General features: G+C 39.5%; 1 protein-coding gene across 2 annotated transcripts in view; it reads left to right on the plus strand.

The window, feature by feature from the left end:
• DPYD (dihydropyrimidine dehydrogenase) overlaps positions 1–15,326 on the plus strand; it is a 332,287-nt gene extending 316,961 nt beyond the window's left edge. For both annotated transcript variants that reach the window (XM_036387649.2, XM_036387650.1), the window contains exons 21-23: positions 2,573–2,716; positions 11,101–11,241; positions 13,926–15,326. In XM_036387649.2, the coding sequence (XP_036243542.1) occupies positions 2,573–2,716; positions 11,101–11,241; positions 13,926–14,096 (456 nt within the window). In that variant the 3' untranslated portion in view covers positions 14,097–15,326. The remainder of the gene's footprint in view (positions 1–2,572; positions 2,717–11,100; positions 11,242–13,925) is intronic.
• Positions 15,327–15,972: the final 646 nt, after the last annotated feature.

A 15,972-nucleotide genomic window follows, 5' to 3' on the forward strand; every position in this document is an offset into this window, starting at 1 on the left:
AGTTTATTTTTAAAATATGTGGATTATATGGTTTAATTTAACTGCATGTATGTCATTACAAAACATCTGAATTATGGAAATGAAGGCATTGCACACTTCTCAAAATGCCCGCTGTACATTCCAGCTAGCAGCTATGCTAGATATAAAAATCTAAATACTTCCATCTCACAACTGTGAAAATTAATTAACCTTTGCAATTCACTTTCCACCTATTCACAAAAATAGATTCTTTTTCCACACTTTTCTTTAGATCACCTATTTAATTTCAATATTCTTAGTGTTTCTGTCTGTAGAAATTGAGAGATTTGGCATATAGAAAAGTAAAGGATTTATTCTGCAAAGATTTGGCTGTTGTTCCCAAAGATGATCTTCAATCAGTCAAGCCATGAACAACTGTCTCCTCTCTCTACTACTTCAGTTAAAACCTCAGCAAAATTAGCTTTGCTACCTACTCTCAAAGTCAGCAATTCAATTCCTGGCCAGACAGGAAAGAATCCAAAAATGCTTTGTCATCAGGTCTCCTGCCCTCTCAAACCAAAGTTGTTGGCATCAGCACATAAATTATGGAGAGGAAATAGTTCCTCCGTGACACAGCTACTACTTATTCATAGCCAAAAATATATTTCTAGTTGATTCTGCCTAGTAGACGTACAAAAACACTTTTTATCAAAATTTGTAATTTCTAGAATTCTGTGAAAAGTTTTAGGTTTTCTAAAAGTCATATAGAGAATTGAGTTTGTGTGTGCTTTAGTACCTCTTGATTAGATTGGAATTAGACAAATTCTTCCTTCTACTTATTTTGCTGTTTAAAATAATTCTGCTTTTGCTGCCTTATTTGACTTCAGTATGTAAGGCCACCACCTCACTGTTGTTTGTTGGAACTCTCAAAGCCTGATTTTAAGATGTCCTAGAACATTTCATGTCCAGCAACTGCACAGAAAGGAAAGTTTGATGCCTGTAAGGAAGCCTTGAACATGACATGCAGGAGCAGAGTTCCCATTGATCAGACAAAATAAGAGCTCTCAGCCAGCAGGCAAACTCAGGCTAGCTCTGCATTTGGAACTGCAGCACTCCATCCTGCCGTGCTGTGCTCAGACTGTGGCTGAGACCCAGAGCAAGGCTCAGTCCCAGCCTGCAGGAGGCACCTCTGGAGAGCTCTGGGACAGGGTGAGCCTGGAGCTGACCTGCTGTTAAAAATGTGTTGAGACCACAAACCAAATCTTGGAAGCAGGGGAGCATTTCAAGGATGTCCCCCTCTGGCTGTATGCTCAGAGTACCCAAACCCAGCAGCCAAGGAAGCTTCTGTTTGTCATAGCAAGGAGCTGAGGTGCCAGGGTTGGGTATGGTGACTGACAGAGATCACTGAGGAATTTTTCTCCTAAGGATTAGCAGAAGAGCAGGATAACCTCTTCTGGATTTACTTCGTTTTAAAAAATAATAATTTTTAAATTTTTAAATAATCTGGGGTTTAAAATTCACATTGAAATTCCCTGTTAAAAAATTGATAAGCACGGCAGTACTGTATCTTGTTCGATATGCTCTTTGAGGTTGTATTATTAGCATGAATTAATGCCAGCAGCTGCTCAGGCTATGTATCCCCTGTTACTACCTGCTGCTTTCTGCAGTACTGCTGTAGTTTCTGAACAGGCTTGAGTTAGGTGGATAAAATACTTCTGCAGAATAGGGAACTAGTTTCATGGGAGGAAAGGCATGGTCTATTGCATCAAGCAAAAGTCCATTTTTCTTCTATTTTTCGCTCACCTAAATCTGTGATTGTGGCACACTACAGTTGTCCGTGTCTCTTCCAGGTAAGCAAAAGGATTTTTTTTTTTGTTCAGGAAGATGAGTGTTGTAGGAAAACTGATCCAGCTCTTTCCTGTTCTTGGGTGACACATGAGTTTTGCAATTCAGTGAAATCTTCCTCTGGAGTTTGCTTAATTGGGTTCAAGGACTAAATGTTCCAGAAAAGATTGCAAGTTGTACATAGAGGAAAATTAGGAGATTATGATGTGTTTCAGTTCATTTGGTGTTTGTTAGCCTTACTTTGACAGGTTAAAACAGCCTTCTGTTATCACACTGCCAAATACATGTTTGTAAGTTTTAAAAGTATGTATTGATTTATTCAGATATTGATACAAACAATCTTAAATACTGGTGGAACTCTTCTAAGTAAACTGATACTTTTATGATACCTTTCCACATAGTATAAAATGAAACAGAAATAAAGTTAGCATTTGAATTATTTAACATGATACATTTTTATATATAAGCAAGTATGCAATGGGGAAATAATAGACTGTTGGATGCTAACCTGCAACTCAGCTATTTTTCTGCTGTGAGATATTAATATTTTAATATTTAGTATATATTTCCAAGTCAGATCTCAATGTTCATATTTGATTTTTATTCACTTCTCACTCTGGTGCAGGCTTACTGATTTCAATTTCAGCTTCCTGAATAAGAAGCAAGTTGCAGTCAACATGGACCTGAGATCTCACCCTTGGGATCAGGACTCATCTTTTTACTATACCCACTTACAAACCATAATCATGTGTACTGATTTTTGTTTCAGAAACTGCCCAGTTTTGGGCCTTACCTGGAGCAACGCAAAAAGATAATAGCTGAGAACAAGATAAAACTGAAGGCACAGAACATGGCTGCTGAGCTTCCTGAGAAAAAACACTTTGTTCCGAAGAAACCCATTCCAGCAATCAAGGTAACAAAAATACATGCATAAGATGTGATAGGCAGTTGACATGCACAGTCATTTCTAGCAGTTTGAGTTGGTTATTACTGCTTTTAAGCTTGTTAGAGGGCATCAAAGACAACTCTTTATGCAGACTTTCTAGCTTTTAACCAAAATCGATGGGAAATGATTTGTGATGTACGTGTACAGGTATTTCCCTAATGTCATTTTTCAGAATGAAGATATTCTGGCAGTGGAACAGTAGTTGCAGATCAAGCAGGAGTGATGCCTTGAAGAACAAAGCAGAACTGTTTAGAATTTCTCTCAGCTTGAATGCTACAGGATGAGCTGTTTTGCATTATACCTTTTGATTACATGCACTGTGCTAAATGCCTCCATCCCTCATGTAGGATCAATGGCAAAGGCTGGTGTTCAGTACATATAAAAGATGTGTCATAGGTTTAGAGATTGAACTTTTCAAGCTGGACAATGTTTGTCTAAGTAGCTGATCCACCGTCTACAATGAGTAAATGTCAAGGTAAAAATAAAACCTGTGACCCTTATCTACTGCATAATCCATACATTGAAGCTTTTCCCTTCCCTTAGGTAGTCAATAAATATCAATAAAATGAAACAGCATGAGCTAATTATTCTAGGTGTTCACTTTAGAGCTCACTTAAACACCAACTCTGAATAGGAAAAATATTTTTTTTTTAAATCAGGATTCTCATGGCGATCTTTTATAAAGCAGTATGAAAATTATGTCTGTTGACCTTGTGGACTGTCTTCATCATATATGGGAGAATATCAGACACGTACATGAGCAGACGTGTAAGAATTCTTGAAAAAATAAGGACAAGCATAAAATAAAACATGAGCTGTGGCTCAGAAAACAACATAATTCCCAAGAGAATATTGCAGTTTACTGATATTACAGTATTCCAAGCTAACTGGTGGGATGGCAGAACCAGACAAGGAGAAATTTTGAATCATCTTCCTGTTTAATTTAATTAGTTGCCACTTCTGTAGACCTCTCTCAGGTTTTTGGATTGCTTATTTTGATTTATGTCACACTTTTGAAAACCCCTCCCATCCTCTAGTGCTGAGGTTCTCTTATATATATATATATATATATCTACACAAAAAGTTCCAAAGAACAGCAATCTACTCTTTTTTCCTCACTATGATGAGCATTTTCAAAGCCTGCTTGACCTCAGAGGTTTCGTGGTTCTGTTCTCCTTGCAGGGAGGGTATTGATGTAGGGAAAAAGAGAAGGAAGAAGCAACAGCCAATAACTGCATTTTCAATGAGATGGCTTCCTTCTGAAAACAGCAGAAAACAAAAAAAACTGATAACTATCCAAAAGCAAGTAAACTGAATGAAGGGAAAAGTTTAGCAAGAGGGAAAAACAGACATGAAGACCAGGGAAAAAAAAACCAACACATTAAAAAATTGAGATCAATAATTTATTATGCCTAACTCCAAGTAGAAAAGCAAAAAAAGATCCAAGTAGTAGGAGACAGATTAAAAAGATGAAAAGACAGCCCATTGCAGGGGAAGAGGAAAGCGAATTCCCTCAAACACATTTGTTTACACAGATATTGAACACTTCTGAGTGGTGTCTGAGGAGCTTCTCAGCCAGAGAAATCAGGGTATCATCTTGCTCACCCTGAAACTCTTACAAGAAGCCAGGCATTGCCAAAGCAGACTCCTGGCAGTCTTTGGCCATCTCCTTTGAAGGGAATGTGCTCACCATAATGCCAAAGGCACCAGTGAGAGGTCTTGCATTGGGTTTGCATGGCCAGCTTTGACAGAGCTGGGGCTGCAGGGTGGCTTCGTGAGAAGCTGCTGGAAGCTCCCCAGGGCCTGACAGAGCCTGGCAGAGCTGCAGGACAGACCCACCACTGGCCAAGGCCAAGCCCAGCAGCAGCCATGGCAGCACCTCTGGGATAATGTCTTTTAAAAGCAGAAAAAACAGCAATTTCAGTCACAGGGAGGAGTGAGAATATGGCCTCTTCAGGGATCTGCTTGATAGAGGACCATGAAATAAAGCCCTGGAGGCAAGAGAGGCTCAAGCAAACTGGTAATATTCAAGGATCACCTCCCCCAGGCTCAGGAGTGATGCACCCCAACAAAGAGGAAGTCAGGGAAAAATTCCCAGAGGCCTGCAGAGGTGTACAGTAGCTCCTGGACAAACTCAGGCACAACACAGAAGCCCTCAGAGAGTGACCAAGATGATCAAACAGCAGGAGCACTTTCCTCTGTAGACAGAGAGACTTCTGGTTGTTCAGCCTGAAAAAGAGAAAGCTCTAGGGTGCTCTGGGGGCACCCTAGACCCCATTGTTGTACCTAAAAGAGAGATAGGTGCCCTTGAAAGGGCTATGACCTTTGTCTGGTTGTATTTTTGGGGGGTTGCTACAAATTTCCTGATGCCTCACCAAAATTTCCTCATCCATCTGATTGGCTGTTGGGTTGGTGATATATAAATTCCAACACTTATATAAATTCCACATGCTTTCAAATTGCCATTTATTTGTCAATTTAAAACCCCTCTGTGATTATCCAAAATCTAATTTATTTTTGGATGTCTTTTCACATGGCTTATTGCTTTTTTTTCTCTATTTTCCAATATTAATTGAAACTGCATATTTTGATATTTGGCAGAGTTGTTTATTCTTTTCTCACTAGTCTGTAATATTAGAAATTGTGCTCATATGGCTATGTGCCCTGGATCTTTTCTTTTCAGTTGCAGTTTTGTACAGCTCCCACAGATGTATTTGCCTACCTCAGGTTGCCTCCTTATTGCTTTAATTTCTTTCCTTACATGATCCCATGTTTTTCTTCCTAATAATTTAGTTCTTTGTCCTTCAGGGCCCATACCACAATATTCAGTCACCATTTATCTGCTTATTTTATTTCCTCCTTTTTTTTATTCCGGAAGCCTGGCTGTAGAGATTGTTCAGTATTTCAAACATTCTGGCATAGCTCTCTTAGCTAGGGCATGACATGCTGTTCCACCTGCTGGAAAAATATCCACAGAGATCCTCAAGCTTAAATGCCTTTTGTTTGAGATTTTTTTCACCCTTGTTGGTACAGATACATTTACATGGTCTTTTGCACATACAAATATGCAAGTCTTTCTTTGCTGGTGTGTAAGTACCCGTCTGAAAGCCAGCACTGCAGGAGGCATAAGCCACATTTAGTCCAGTGCTGTGATAAATCTCTAAAAGTCTCTTGGGAGGTGAGGAATAGTGAAGTAAGGACAGCTCTATTTTGCCATAACTATTTTGTACCATTTGGATCCTTCCTGGCATATATCTGTGTGTTTAACATGAGCAGTTTTACCTTGTGCTTGCCTGCCTGGAAAAGGCCATATTGTAACCTTCATCATAAGTGTGGAGATGTTTCATATTTCAGGTAGAACTATGCATGTGTCTCCCATAATTTATGGGAGTCTAAGGCTGATTCTCCCAAGTATTTACTAAAACATGAATCACAGAAATAATCTCCCCTGCAATAGCTCATAATGGTCTTCTCTTCTCTTCTCTTCTCTTCTCTTCTCTTCTCTTCTCTTCTCTTCTCTTCTCTTCTCTTCTCTTCTCTTCTCTTCTCTTCTCTTCTCTTCTCTTCTCTTCTCTTCTCTTCTCTTCTCTTCCTTTCCTCTGCTCTGGTTGTATTTCTGCCTCGTGTTACTCTGTCCTTAGTGCAGAATCTGGCACTTGGAGTTGTTAAATTTCATCCCATTAGTCATTGGCCAGTGCTCCAGGGCACTCTGCTTCTGTTGGTAACCCTGGAATGGCTGCATATTCCACATCATGGCTGATTAATTGGAACAACAGCACTGCAGTAGTTATGGGGGCTAGTTTGCCTCTGATCAGGACAGTTCCATGAGCTGTCAGTGGTGTCTCCCACCCTGTTTTTCTTTAATCTAGAATGTATCTGTTGGCAAGTTCAGCAAAAGTTACTTACTTTTGCTGAATAAGCTGCTTGTCGAACTGCATTTTTTCACTGTGATAGTACCTGTTCATCTAGTGCTATAAAATATCTACAGGTTCCTTGGATTTATCAGCCTTACAGTCTTCTGGTTCAAAGCTTTTCCTGAAACACACTCAAGCATATTAAACAACATCATAGCTAAACCAGAAAATTGAGACACTTTGTTTTGCTAATGCTTTACCCTTTCTGAACATTTTGCTCTGTTTAGCCACTTCATGGCTAGTTAATTTCAGAGCTCTCTTGTGTCACAGGCCTCTGTCAGATGCCTTGTCAAACATTAAAATTACTAGGGTTTTGGTTTTTTAAGACTTTTCTTTTTTAATTTATTACTTCACAGTCTTCATAAATAATTGTGATCAATACAAGAAGCATAATTTTCATTATAGAAACCATATTGAATTGTGTCACAAAGGTTTATTTAAGTGGACAAGTGGACTCAAAGGCAAGCAGTGTGATTTTTTTGGGATTGTCCTGTGCACAGCCAGTAATTGGACTCAATGATGTGGGTCCCTTCCAACTCAGGATATTGCGTGATATGGTATGATTTTATGATTTGAATTATTTTTTAAGGCCCACTTTAGGTAGCATTGCAGCTGTAATACTGAAAACAAGGCTTAGAGGTCCCTAAAGCCCAGAGTACCTTTTGTAGCCTTTTTTAAGTATTGGCAAAGTGTCTGTAATCTTTCAAGAAAAGTTAGTTTTATGTATTTTTTAAGCTACTTTACTGTAAATTGACCTTGGTCATGTACCCTCAGATTCTAGTGACTTTTTATTTTTTAATCCATAGCTTTATTTCTAACGTTTCTTCTTTTCATCTCTTGCTCTCTGGCCATGTCTCACCTTTATTGCCAAAAAAGATCAGGTGGAAGGCAGGTACCTCCCTAATGTGTGTTCCCTTTGACTTGCTCCATGGCATGCAGTACCTGCACTGTGCATTGCTTTCTAATCAGAGGCCTGTGATGTTCATCATCTCTAGAACACAGCATGGTCTTTTACAAAAGCATCTGCATGAACATGGACACAGCAGGTCTACAAGGACCAGAGCTGAACCACGAATTGTATTTACAAATAGAGGTTCACTAATATGATGACTAATGAAAAGCTAATCATCATAAAATGGTTGATACATTAACATTAAAATGCACCTATTGCAGAATTGCAAAACTAATATCCTGCTGAACAGATCTTCTCCTTGTTTATACTCAAACCCACATCTGCTTAGCTTAGTGACAAAAAGAATGTTTTTTCTGTATTCATTAGTAACATAAAACTAATGGATTCTGCTCTGATTCTCTCCATAGCAACTGAATTCCCTGACAGTTCCAGTTGCAGGACTAGATTCCTTTCCCAGTTTTTTCAGTTATGTTGAGAAGAGGAGGAGAGCACAACAGTCATTAAAAAGAGTACTCTAGGTCCCTGCTGTCACAGAGGTGCAGATTTAACTTCCAGTTTTGGAGGTTTTTCGGGTTGTTTTGTTTTGGTGTTTGTTTTTTCTTTTAAATTGCTGCTGCTAATGCATAAGCCCAGAAAGAACACAGCTTGACTTTCAGTACCTGGCTTCTGTTTGCAGGTCTGGCAGTTGGCAAAAAAAAAATTAATCTGTAAACGGTGCAAATTTGATCTGGAGGCCATTGAGATATACCAAGTGTGGAGTCCCATAGTGCCATTTTAGACAGTTCCTGTTTGGAGTAAACTGCTTTAAACAGTGAAAGCCAATTATTTCTTGCTGCACTGTTTATTTTGTTCCAAGCATTTATGATTTGAGAAAACAAGAAGCTCTGAGATGCTGTAAAAGAGTGCACCTGCAGAACATCTAAGTACCATTGCTTTTTTAGCCAATAATGTCTTGAAACTTTGCAGTCTTTGTTTGAGAGAAAGAAGTGATTAAAAGACACAACACCAATGAGTGTAAATGAGTAGTAAATCATTGACACAGTCTTTTGAAATCACTTTCAGGCCTCTAAAGTGCCATCATGCTCCCTATTTGGGATTCTAAGTCCCCAAAAGTGTATTTTTGTGTGCTGTGAGAAGTGAGGCTTGGTCAAAAATGCAGAAATCACCATGCCTTATGCATTGTTTTTGTTATTCCCTTTGTAAGTTTGTAGTTGGAAAAATCAATTTTGATCATGTTGTTTCAAGCAACAATTTCCTGAGCTATCTAATGCTACCCTAAACCTTGGACTGTCTTCCCCATCTCCTCCAACTGTTTCCCTAGAAGGGCATTAACCACCTCACTCCTTTCCCATTTAAAAAGCCTCTTCTAATTTCTAGCTTTGAGTTTATTCATGGCTGGTGTACAACTGTGTGTTCTTGTGCCAACATTTTCATTTAACTTAAATAGCCCTTTTTCCTCCCTGATGTATATATAGAGAGAGACATTATATTCCTGCTCTGCCATCAGCTTCCCAGGCTAAACATCTTCTAAGGTTCTTGTTGTCTTCTCTCATAAGCAACACACTCCATTCCGTGGTTACTGGAGTAGTACATCTCTGCAACCCACTTGAGCTCTGTGGGTTTTGTTAACATCCAAACAATATTTAAAGAATATAAATATGAATCCAGAACCTCCCTGAGAAAATGACCTATGCTTTTTAAACATATGGCTTTTTAGACTGAAAAGCTCTTCACTATCAGGAATCTCCCCCTGTTTATACTTTTGCAACACAAGCAGGCAGTGGAAAGCTACTCCATTGTATCTTGTGCAGGTTTTACATAATTTCTTTACATTCTTGAGCACATAGCTCATACTTGCAGGCAATGTGGATTTGTGGCAGTGGAATGTTTGGGGGCTGTATACACACAAGAGAGGCTCAAGAATAGTTAGCATTGCTGGGGCCAGCAGATCACACAAAAACATGTGTATTTTGAAACCTGTAGCAGATTCAAAATTCAAGGCTTGGTGACAGACAAGCCTACATGAGAGCTGAAACAAACTGGAGCTGAAGTCTACCACTATAGTATTTCAGCTGACACAGAAGACTGCAAACACCTGAAAACTGTTGTAAATCCAGTAAATCCATTAATGTTTCTGATTAAGAACGGGACATGAAAAGATGGGGGTGTAAGCAGTTCCTAGGAGATCACATTTTATTTAGTTACCATAGTTCATCAGTAGAGTCAGTAAAGGGCTTCGAGTTCAAGTCTGCTTCTAGTAAAATGCATTAGCTGAAACACTTTCATAGTAGTTAATTGACCTTTTACAGTAGTTTAAGCAAACAGATTTTACTTCAAATTTGCAGTGATTTTGGACCATGCACAAAATCAGCTTGCACAGCTCGAGTGAGGAGTGTTAACTCATTAAGCTGTGATAACTTGCTCACAGTCATCTGTCCACACTCATCATGCTGCCTTTAGCAATGTGCCATAGCTGTTTTATGCTGAAAGAGCATTAATGTTCTCTGCAGGTTGCTGAGAAGAACTGAAGGCTTTTAGTATTGAATGAATGCAACCAAGGTATTTCACATGGCAGCAACTGTGGGGTTTGGCAGAGAGAAAACATTTGAGTGTTTCTGGAACAAGAAATAGTACAATTTGCCAGTCTTTCTTCCTGGGCACAGGATTTGGTTGAATTTTCTAACTCAACAGTCACTAGGAGAAACTCCATAGATGCTAATACTGCATCCAGTGAACAAAGAAGTTCGTCTCTTTGCATAAAGATACTATTGTACAAGTGCTGAAGACCAGGTAGACCTTATTCTTTCAAAGTAGTGCTGGGTTTTCAAGTTCTTAGCAGACTAGGAAGACAAGGTTGGACTCATTTCTGCATTTAATTTATGTAGCAGAGCTTTCCTTTTTGGTGTATGCTGTGCTGGCATACACCTTTTGCAGCACTGATGTGTAAGGTTGATGCAGCAAGTTCCTACTTGTGAAGTTAACTGATCTTGCAGGATTAGACCCAGAGCTTACTTCTGTGCAGTATTTGCAATAAATTGATGATCATGTCATTTGTGCACCTTGGTAAAGAGAGAAGAGCTATTGTTGTTCTCTCTCAGTTTTTTTTTTTTCCTTGCTGTGAGTTCTTAAATCTGTGCTAGTGAGAAATGACCAAAGATGATCTGATTAGAGCATGTCACTCCTGTTTACATTCCATTTTGTTCCTTGAAGTTTCACCGAATCATGGCAAAACGACAGCACATGCAAAATCATGTACTAAATATGTAACCTATTTGTAGAACATGTTTGTACACAACGTGTGCTTCTAGTACTGTTCAAAATGTGCCTGTATGGAAAATGCTTTGTATTTTTGAGGGGGTATGAAGGTCAGCCATTTGGAAATTTATAAGAAAAATCCTAACCATCATCAAAATGCATGGCCAAATCTTCCTTGTTGAAGTACTAGAGAGCTAGCTCTCCAGTGCAGCTGTGGAGACTGCCTAGGTACCTTATAAACGAGTCAATAACTTTTTTTTTCCCCCTAGGATGTAATTGGAAAAGCACTGCAGTATATTGGAACATATGGTGATCTGTGCAACACAGAGCAAGTTGTGGCTCTGATTGACGAGGAAATGTGTATCAACTGTGGCAAATGCTACATGACCTGTAATGATTCTGGCTACCAGGTAAGAGCACAGCTGTAATTAGCAGAAAGGCACGATGAGTTATCTTTCTGCTGCTGGGAAGAAAGAATTCACCTTCTGTTAATGAGCAGGTGGTACAAACAGATGCCCAAAATGTTGAATTCAGAGCCCATCATGCTCCCAGGCTCTGGCTCACGAGCCCTGCCCAAGCAGGGCTGGTCCTGGGGGCTGCACAGATCACGTCACTGTCACAGGGCCCTGACTGCAACTGGGGCTCTTTGTAAGGGGAAGAAATGAAGAAGCCCCAAGTTGAATGGCAGTAAATACAGCTCTTGATCGTTTTCAGGTTCATGAGAGAGAAAGGAAGAACACATCCCTTCCCACCAAGGGGCTGTGGGGAGACATGGGCTGGTCTTATTGCCAAATGTTTTTTAAGAAACCCAGTTCTTGTTCCCTCAGAGTAACCAAACTAATTCAGGTTTCAGGCAGATGGGGTTTTGTTTTGATCTTGATTGAGTTACAAATCCTTTCTCCAGGATAACTGCCAGGGTTTTTTGAGCAGCAGGTTGAAGCTTGCAGAAATCATTGTGACCAGAAAATGGCCCAATTTTTAGCTGAGACTCCTATTTGCAGCAAAGTATTTCTGATTGCTCAATATGGTAGCAAGTTGTATGAAACAAATCAGCATGTCTAGGTGCCATTCCATGCCATGTCCACTGGAGCTGATGGACTGGTCTGCAGTAGAAAAGACAGTACAGGAGGATTATTCTCTTTAAGAAAATCAAAATATGGTCTAGCATAACTTTCATGGAATCCAATATGCAGCAAACAGTCATTTCTACATGGGTGTTTCCATACATCTTAGTCTGAGATGAGCTTGTCAAAAACAAATACTTTAATTGAGCACGAAGTATTCTCTGGACGCTGTGAGTTTTTGTTTGTCTTGAATTCAGTCTAACCAATTATAGGTCTGATGACTTGAACTACATAAAGTCACAGAAAGAAGTCTTCCATTGTAAATCAACTGCATTTTGAAAGAAGTATGTCAGAGCAAAGGTTTTTTCCGCTGATACAAGAAAATTAATGGTGTTTTTTTCCAAAAATAGATTACTACAGTAGCCTTTTAACTGTCTAAATTTCTTCTTGACATTGCAATCTTCACCTTTCCCCTTACATCAGATTTATCATAAGAATTATATTTTTCATATAGCCCTTAGAGAGCAAAATATTGGATTTAGATTTAGTAGATTTTATTTTCTATAACTGGAAATAAAAATCAGCACCAAAAGAACCAAAGTTTAAACCCCAAGAATGTTTTCTAAGCACAAAAGAAAAATTAAAGAAAAATGCTTTTTCCTTATTTAATTAAGGAAATTGAAAAGAAATTACTTGAACAGAATTGCAAAGGAATTCTTAATTGCAAATAAATCAAAAACAACCCCCCTCACCTTCAAAACAGCATCTGCTATATGCTTCCCTTTGTTTCAGAAATATCCATGCTGCTCTACGCAGCTGTCACCTTGTATGACTCCAGCAGAAAAGCTTTCCTTAATTTAAAGTCAGCACTGTAGTCCTGACTTGCTCTCCCTCTTTGAACTCCCTTTCAAGATGTGCATTGTTGTTAGGGAGAGAGAAAGAAAGGAGTCCTCCTTAAATACTCACAAGCCAGAGCTCTCTTTGTGCTCAAGCTAAAGTAAAACTCAGAGATCCAGAGCAGTTACTACAGACTTTGTGCCCTTGCTGGTTGCTACAGCAACTTCTGTGCCTTCCTAGTAAATGAAACCCCAAATGCCTCAAATCTGCCTTAGGAGCCAACCCACAGCAGCACTAGTACATCCCATCACTCCCCTGCCTCCCCCAGATGCTGACAGTGGTCAGGGAGATTTGCTAAGGCACTGCTTGTTTGCCAGAGTTCAACTTTCAGGTCTCATTTTCCCTCCTAAACTCTTCAAAGTGGATATTCAGTCTTTCTGGTGCTTTTTAAAATTTTTTACTTTTCTAGTCTTGCTTCTTAGATATTGACATTTTGTGGTTTCGTGAAGCTTTTTTTTCCTTTTAGTTGCCATTTCCATTATAACCAGGAACTTATATCATTGAGACTGCAACTGTTATTTCACATTCAAATACACTTATCACCCTAATTGGTAATGAGGATTCACTGCATGGAACGTGAGAACTAAAGCAAGCTCTGCCTGCCCCAAACTCTGATATTCCGTTCAAAGATTTGCAAAGAAAAGTAATCACATGAGACACAATAAGCTGTGTTTTTCTCTGCTGTTTATTAATTAGATTGTTTATGCTGTGCTGAGAATAAAAGTCAAAAGAATGCCTTGTGGTGGGCATTGTACTGAAGCTGTGCAGGTGTGGTCTGGTGTCTCCTCTAAACCAATGACCCCAGCACATTGCTAGCTTGGGAAATACTTCCTTTCCATCAAGGAGAAATACCCTCTGGGAGTTTAAATATTGTGGAGCAAACTCCTCCTTTTGTAACCAGTCCCTGTGGCCCGTGAGCTTTTGCCGAGGTGTAATTTGGCCCACCTCTCTAATTCCAGTGTCTGGAGAGGGCTTGTTTTGTTCCCTGCCAGTGGAGCAGTTGCTATAGCTGCAGTGCAGAGTCACACCGAGGTGTCTCCAAGTGCTGCAGCGCAGGAGATGCCGACCCAAGGATGGGAGCAGCTCTGACCTTTCCCGCGCGTGCCATCAATAATGTTCATTCCTGCTTGCAGGCTATCCAGTTTGATCCCGAGACCCACCTGCCCACGGTGAGTGACAGCTGCACGGGCTGCACCCTGTGTCTCAGCGTGTGCCCTGTCATCGACTGCATCCGCATGGTTTCCAGGACAACCCCCTATGAGCCCCAGCGCGGGCTGCCCTTGGCCGTGAGCCCCGCGCGCTGAGCCAGGGCAGCCTCGCCCTGCTTTGATGCCATTGATTTGCTTTCTAATTAGCCCTTGCAAATCTTCTCCTATATAACGTGTTATCCCGATAGATGGTACAGTGAAAACTGCTTTCCAATTATTATTTTTGCAACATTTAAGTTTTGAAATTACAGAAAGGTGGTCGTGGCTGTCAGTTGTCCGCTATTTGAAGTGTAACTTTCTTGTTTCAATTCATGCTGTGATTTCAAAACTTCTCTATAGTCTCTTTAATCTCTGTGCATTTTCTGGCTGGAAATATAATTAAGAAAGCATTTTTAATGAACTACAAATCAATGTACAAGCTAACTGTTTTCAAGGAGAGCATTTTGTAATTAAACATTACATTTAGTTTTAAAAGAGTTTCTTAGAAGATGTAATTAACTACATAGCATGCAAACAAAGCAATGTGGCTTCTATTTTTCTATAGACAGAAATGAAAGAGAGTTTAAAATAGGATTTAAGAACTGGATTAATCACTTTCAACTACTACAACATATGGTAGTGTATTTTTATAATCCTTTCTAATTCTTTTTCACACTAGTCACTTTATAGAATAAATTTGCTTTGCACTGACACATGCTGGACTCTTCAGATTTGTGTGTTGTATGGGTGGCTTGATCTTACTTTCCCCCCCTCAGTGAACACTTACATCATCTCTGCAAACAGTTAAAATGGCTTATTAGGAAATCCAGGTTGCGTTTCAGGATTCTGACAAGCAGCAACATTTTTTGCTCCAAGCTCATCCTCTAAATAACTTTTTAATTGTGCCAATTAATGTTCCAGAATGTACACGTTTCAGGTCAGAGATCTGATTGCCTACAAACGGACTACACACCCTGCAGGCTGTGTTTGCCAAACACAGACACACAGGGTAAACTGGCAAGGTGATTTCTGCCAGTGCTGTGTATAGTTCTAGCAGTTTCACAGCCAAAAATAAATACAGATTTAGCTGCCTTACTAAACAGTATCTCAATTTTGATCCATTTTTCACTCACAGTAGGAACTTTCTAATATGAACATATTGCTGTCTGCTTTACTCCACTTAAGAATATAAAGCCTTTCGTTTCATAACAATAATAAATGATCTATCAGTTCAATTTCTTATACCATATATTGTGAGCAGCAAAAGCTTTGATTAAAAAGATACCCTGGCTTCTGTTTCTTGATTTATGAATTGAACGCTGAATTATAAGTAAACGTTGAAACCAGCTTGGGTGTGTTTGTGATTTTTCTTTTTGCATTTACTAAACAGATTTTCCTTGTAGAGCCTTGTCAGTTGGTGTTTCATAATCTCTAAGATTCACTCCAGGAGCCATTAATGAGTTAACTCACATGTACATTATTCCATTGATTGCCTAGAGTGCAGAATGTATCATGCTCTTTGCCCCTCTCTGGCACCTCTTTGTCTGCCTTTGACTTGCCTTCCTTTTGCCTTCTCTCCCCACACACACAATGTAAATTTGAACATTTTCAAGTGTCATTTCATTTAGTGTCCTTGCTCCACCAACACTGTTTTGCTGGTGCTCTGGACTTGCTGGCAGGCTCAAGTCCAGTGTCTCCACTAACAGTTTTCTCTTTGTAATTTTAATTTTCCTATTTATCATTGTGGATTTTTCAGACTCAGATGAAACAGGAACAGACAGTCATACAGCTTAGAAAATATTTGCTTGCAACTTCTTTAAAGCTCCTAGTCTTGCAGTAGTTTCTTATCTTACATGAGCTACTGTGGACTCACAGGAAGAACAAGTTGTTTTGTGAATGTTGGTGACAAAGTCTGGAGAGTCTCTGCATGTACTGCTTGTCCCTCTGCTGAGGAACTGCCTAAGAAGCACCATGCCCTTGAGTGGGGCAGAAA

This window comes from Molothrus ater, chromosome 9 (genome assembly GCF_012460135.2).
Source record: "Molothrus ater isolate BHLD 08-10-18 breed brown headed cowbird chromosome 9, BPBGC_Mater_1.1, whole genome shotgun sequence".
NCBI classification, from domain to species: Eukaryota; Metazoa; Chordata; class Aves; order Passeriformes; family Icteridae; genus Molothrus; species Molothrus ater.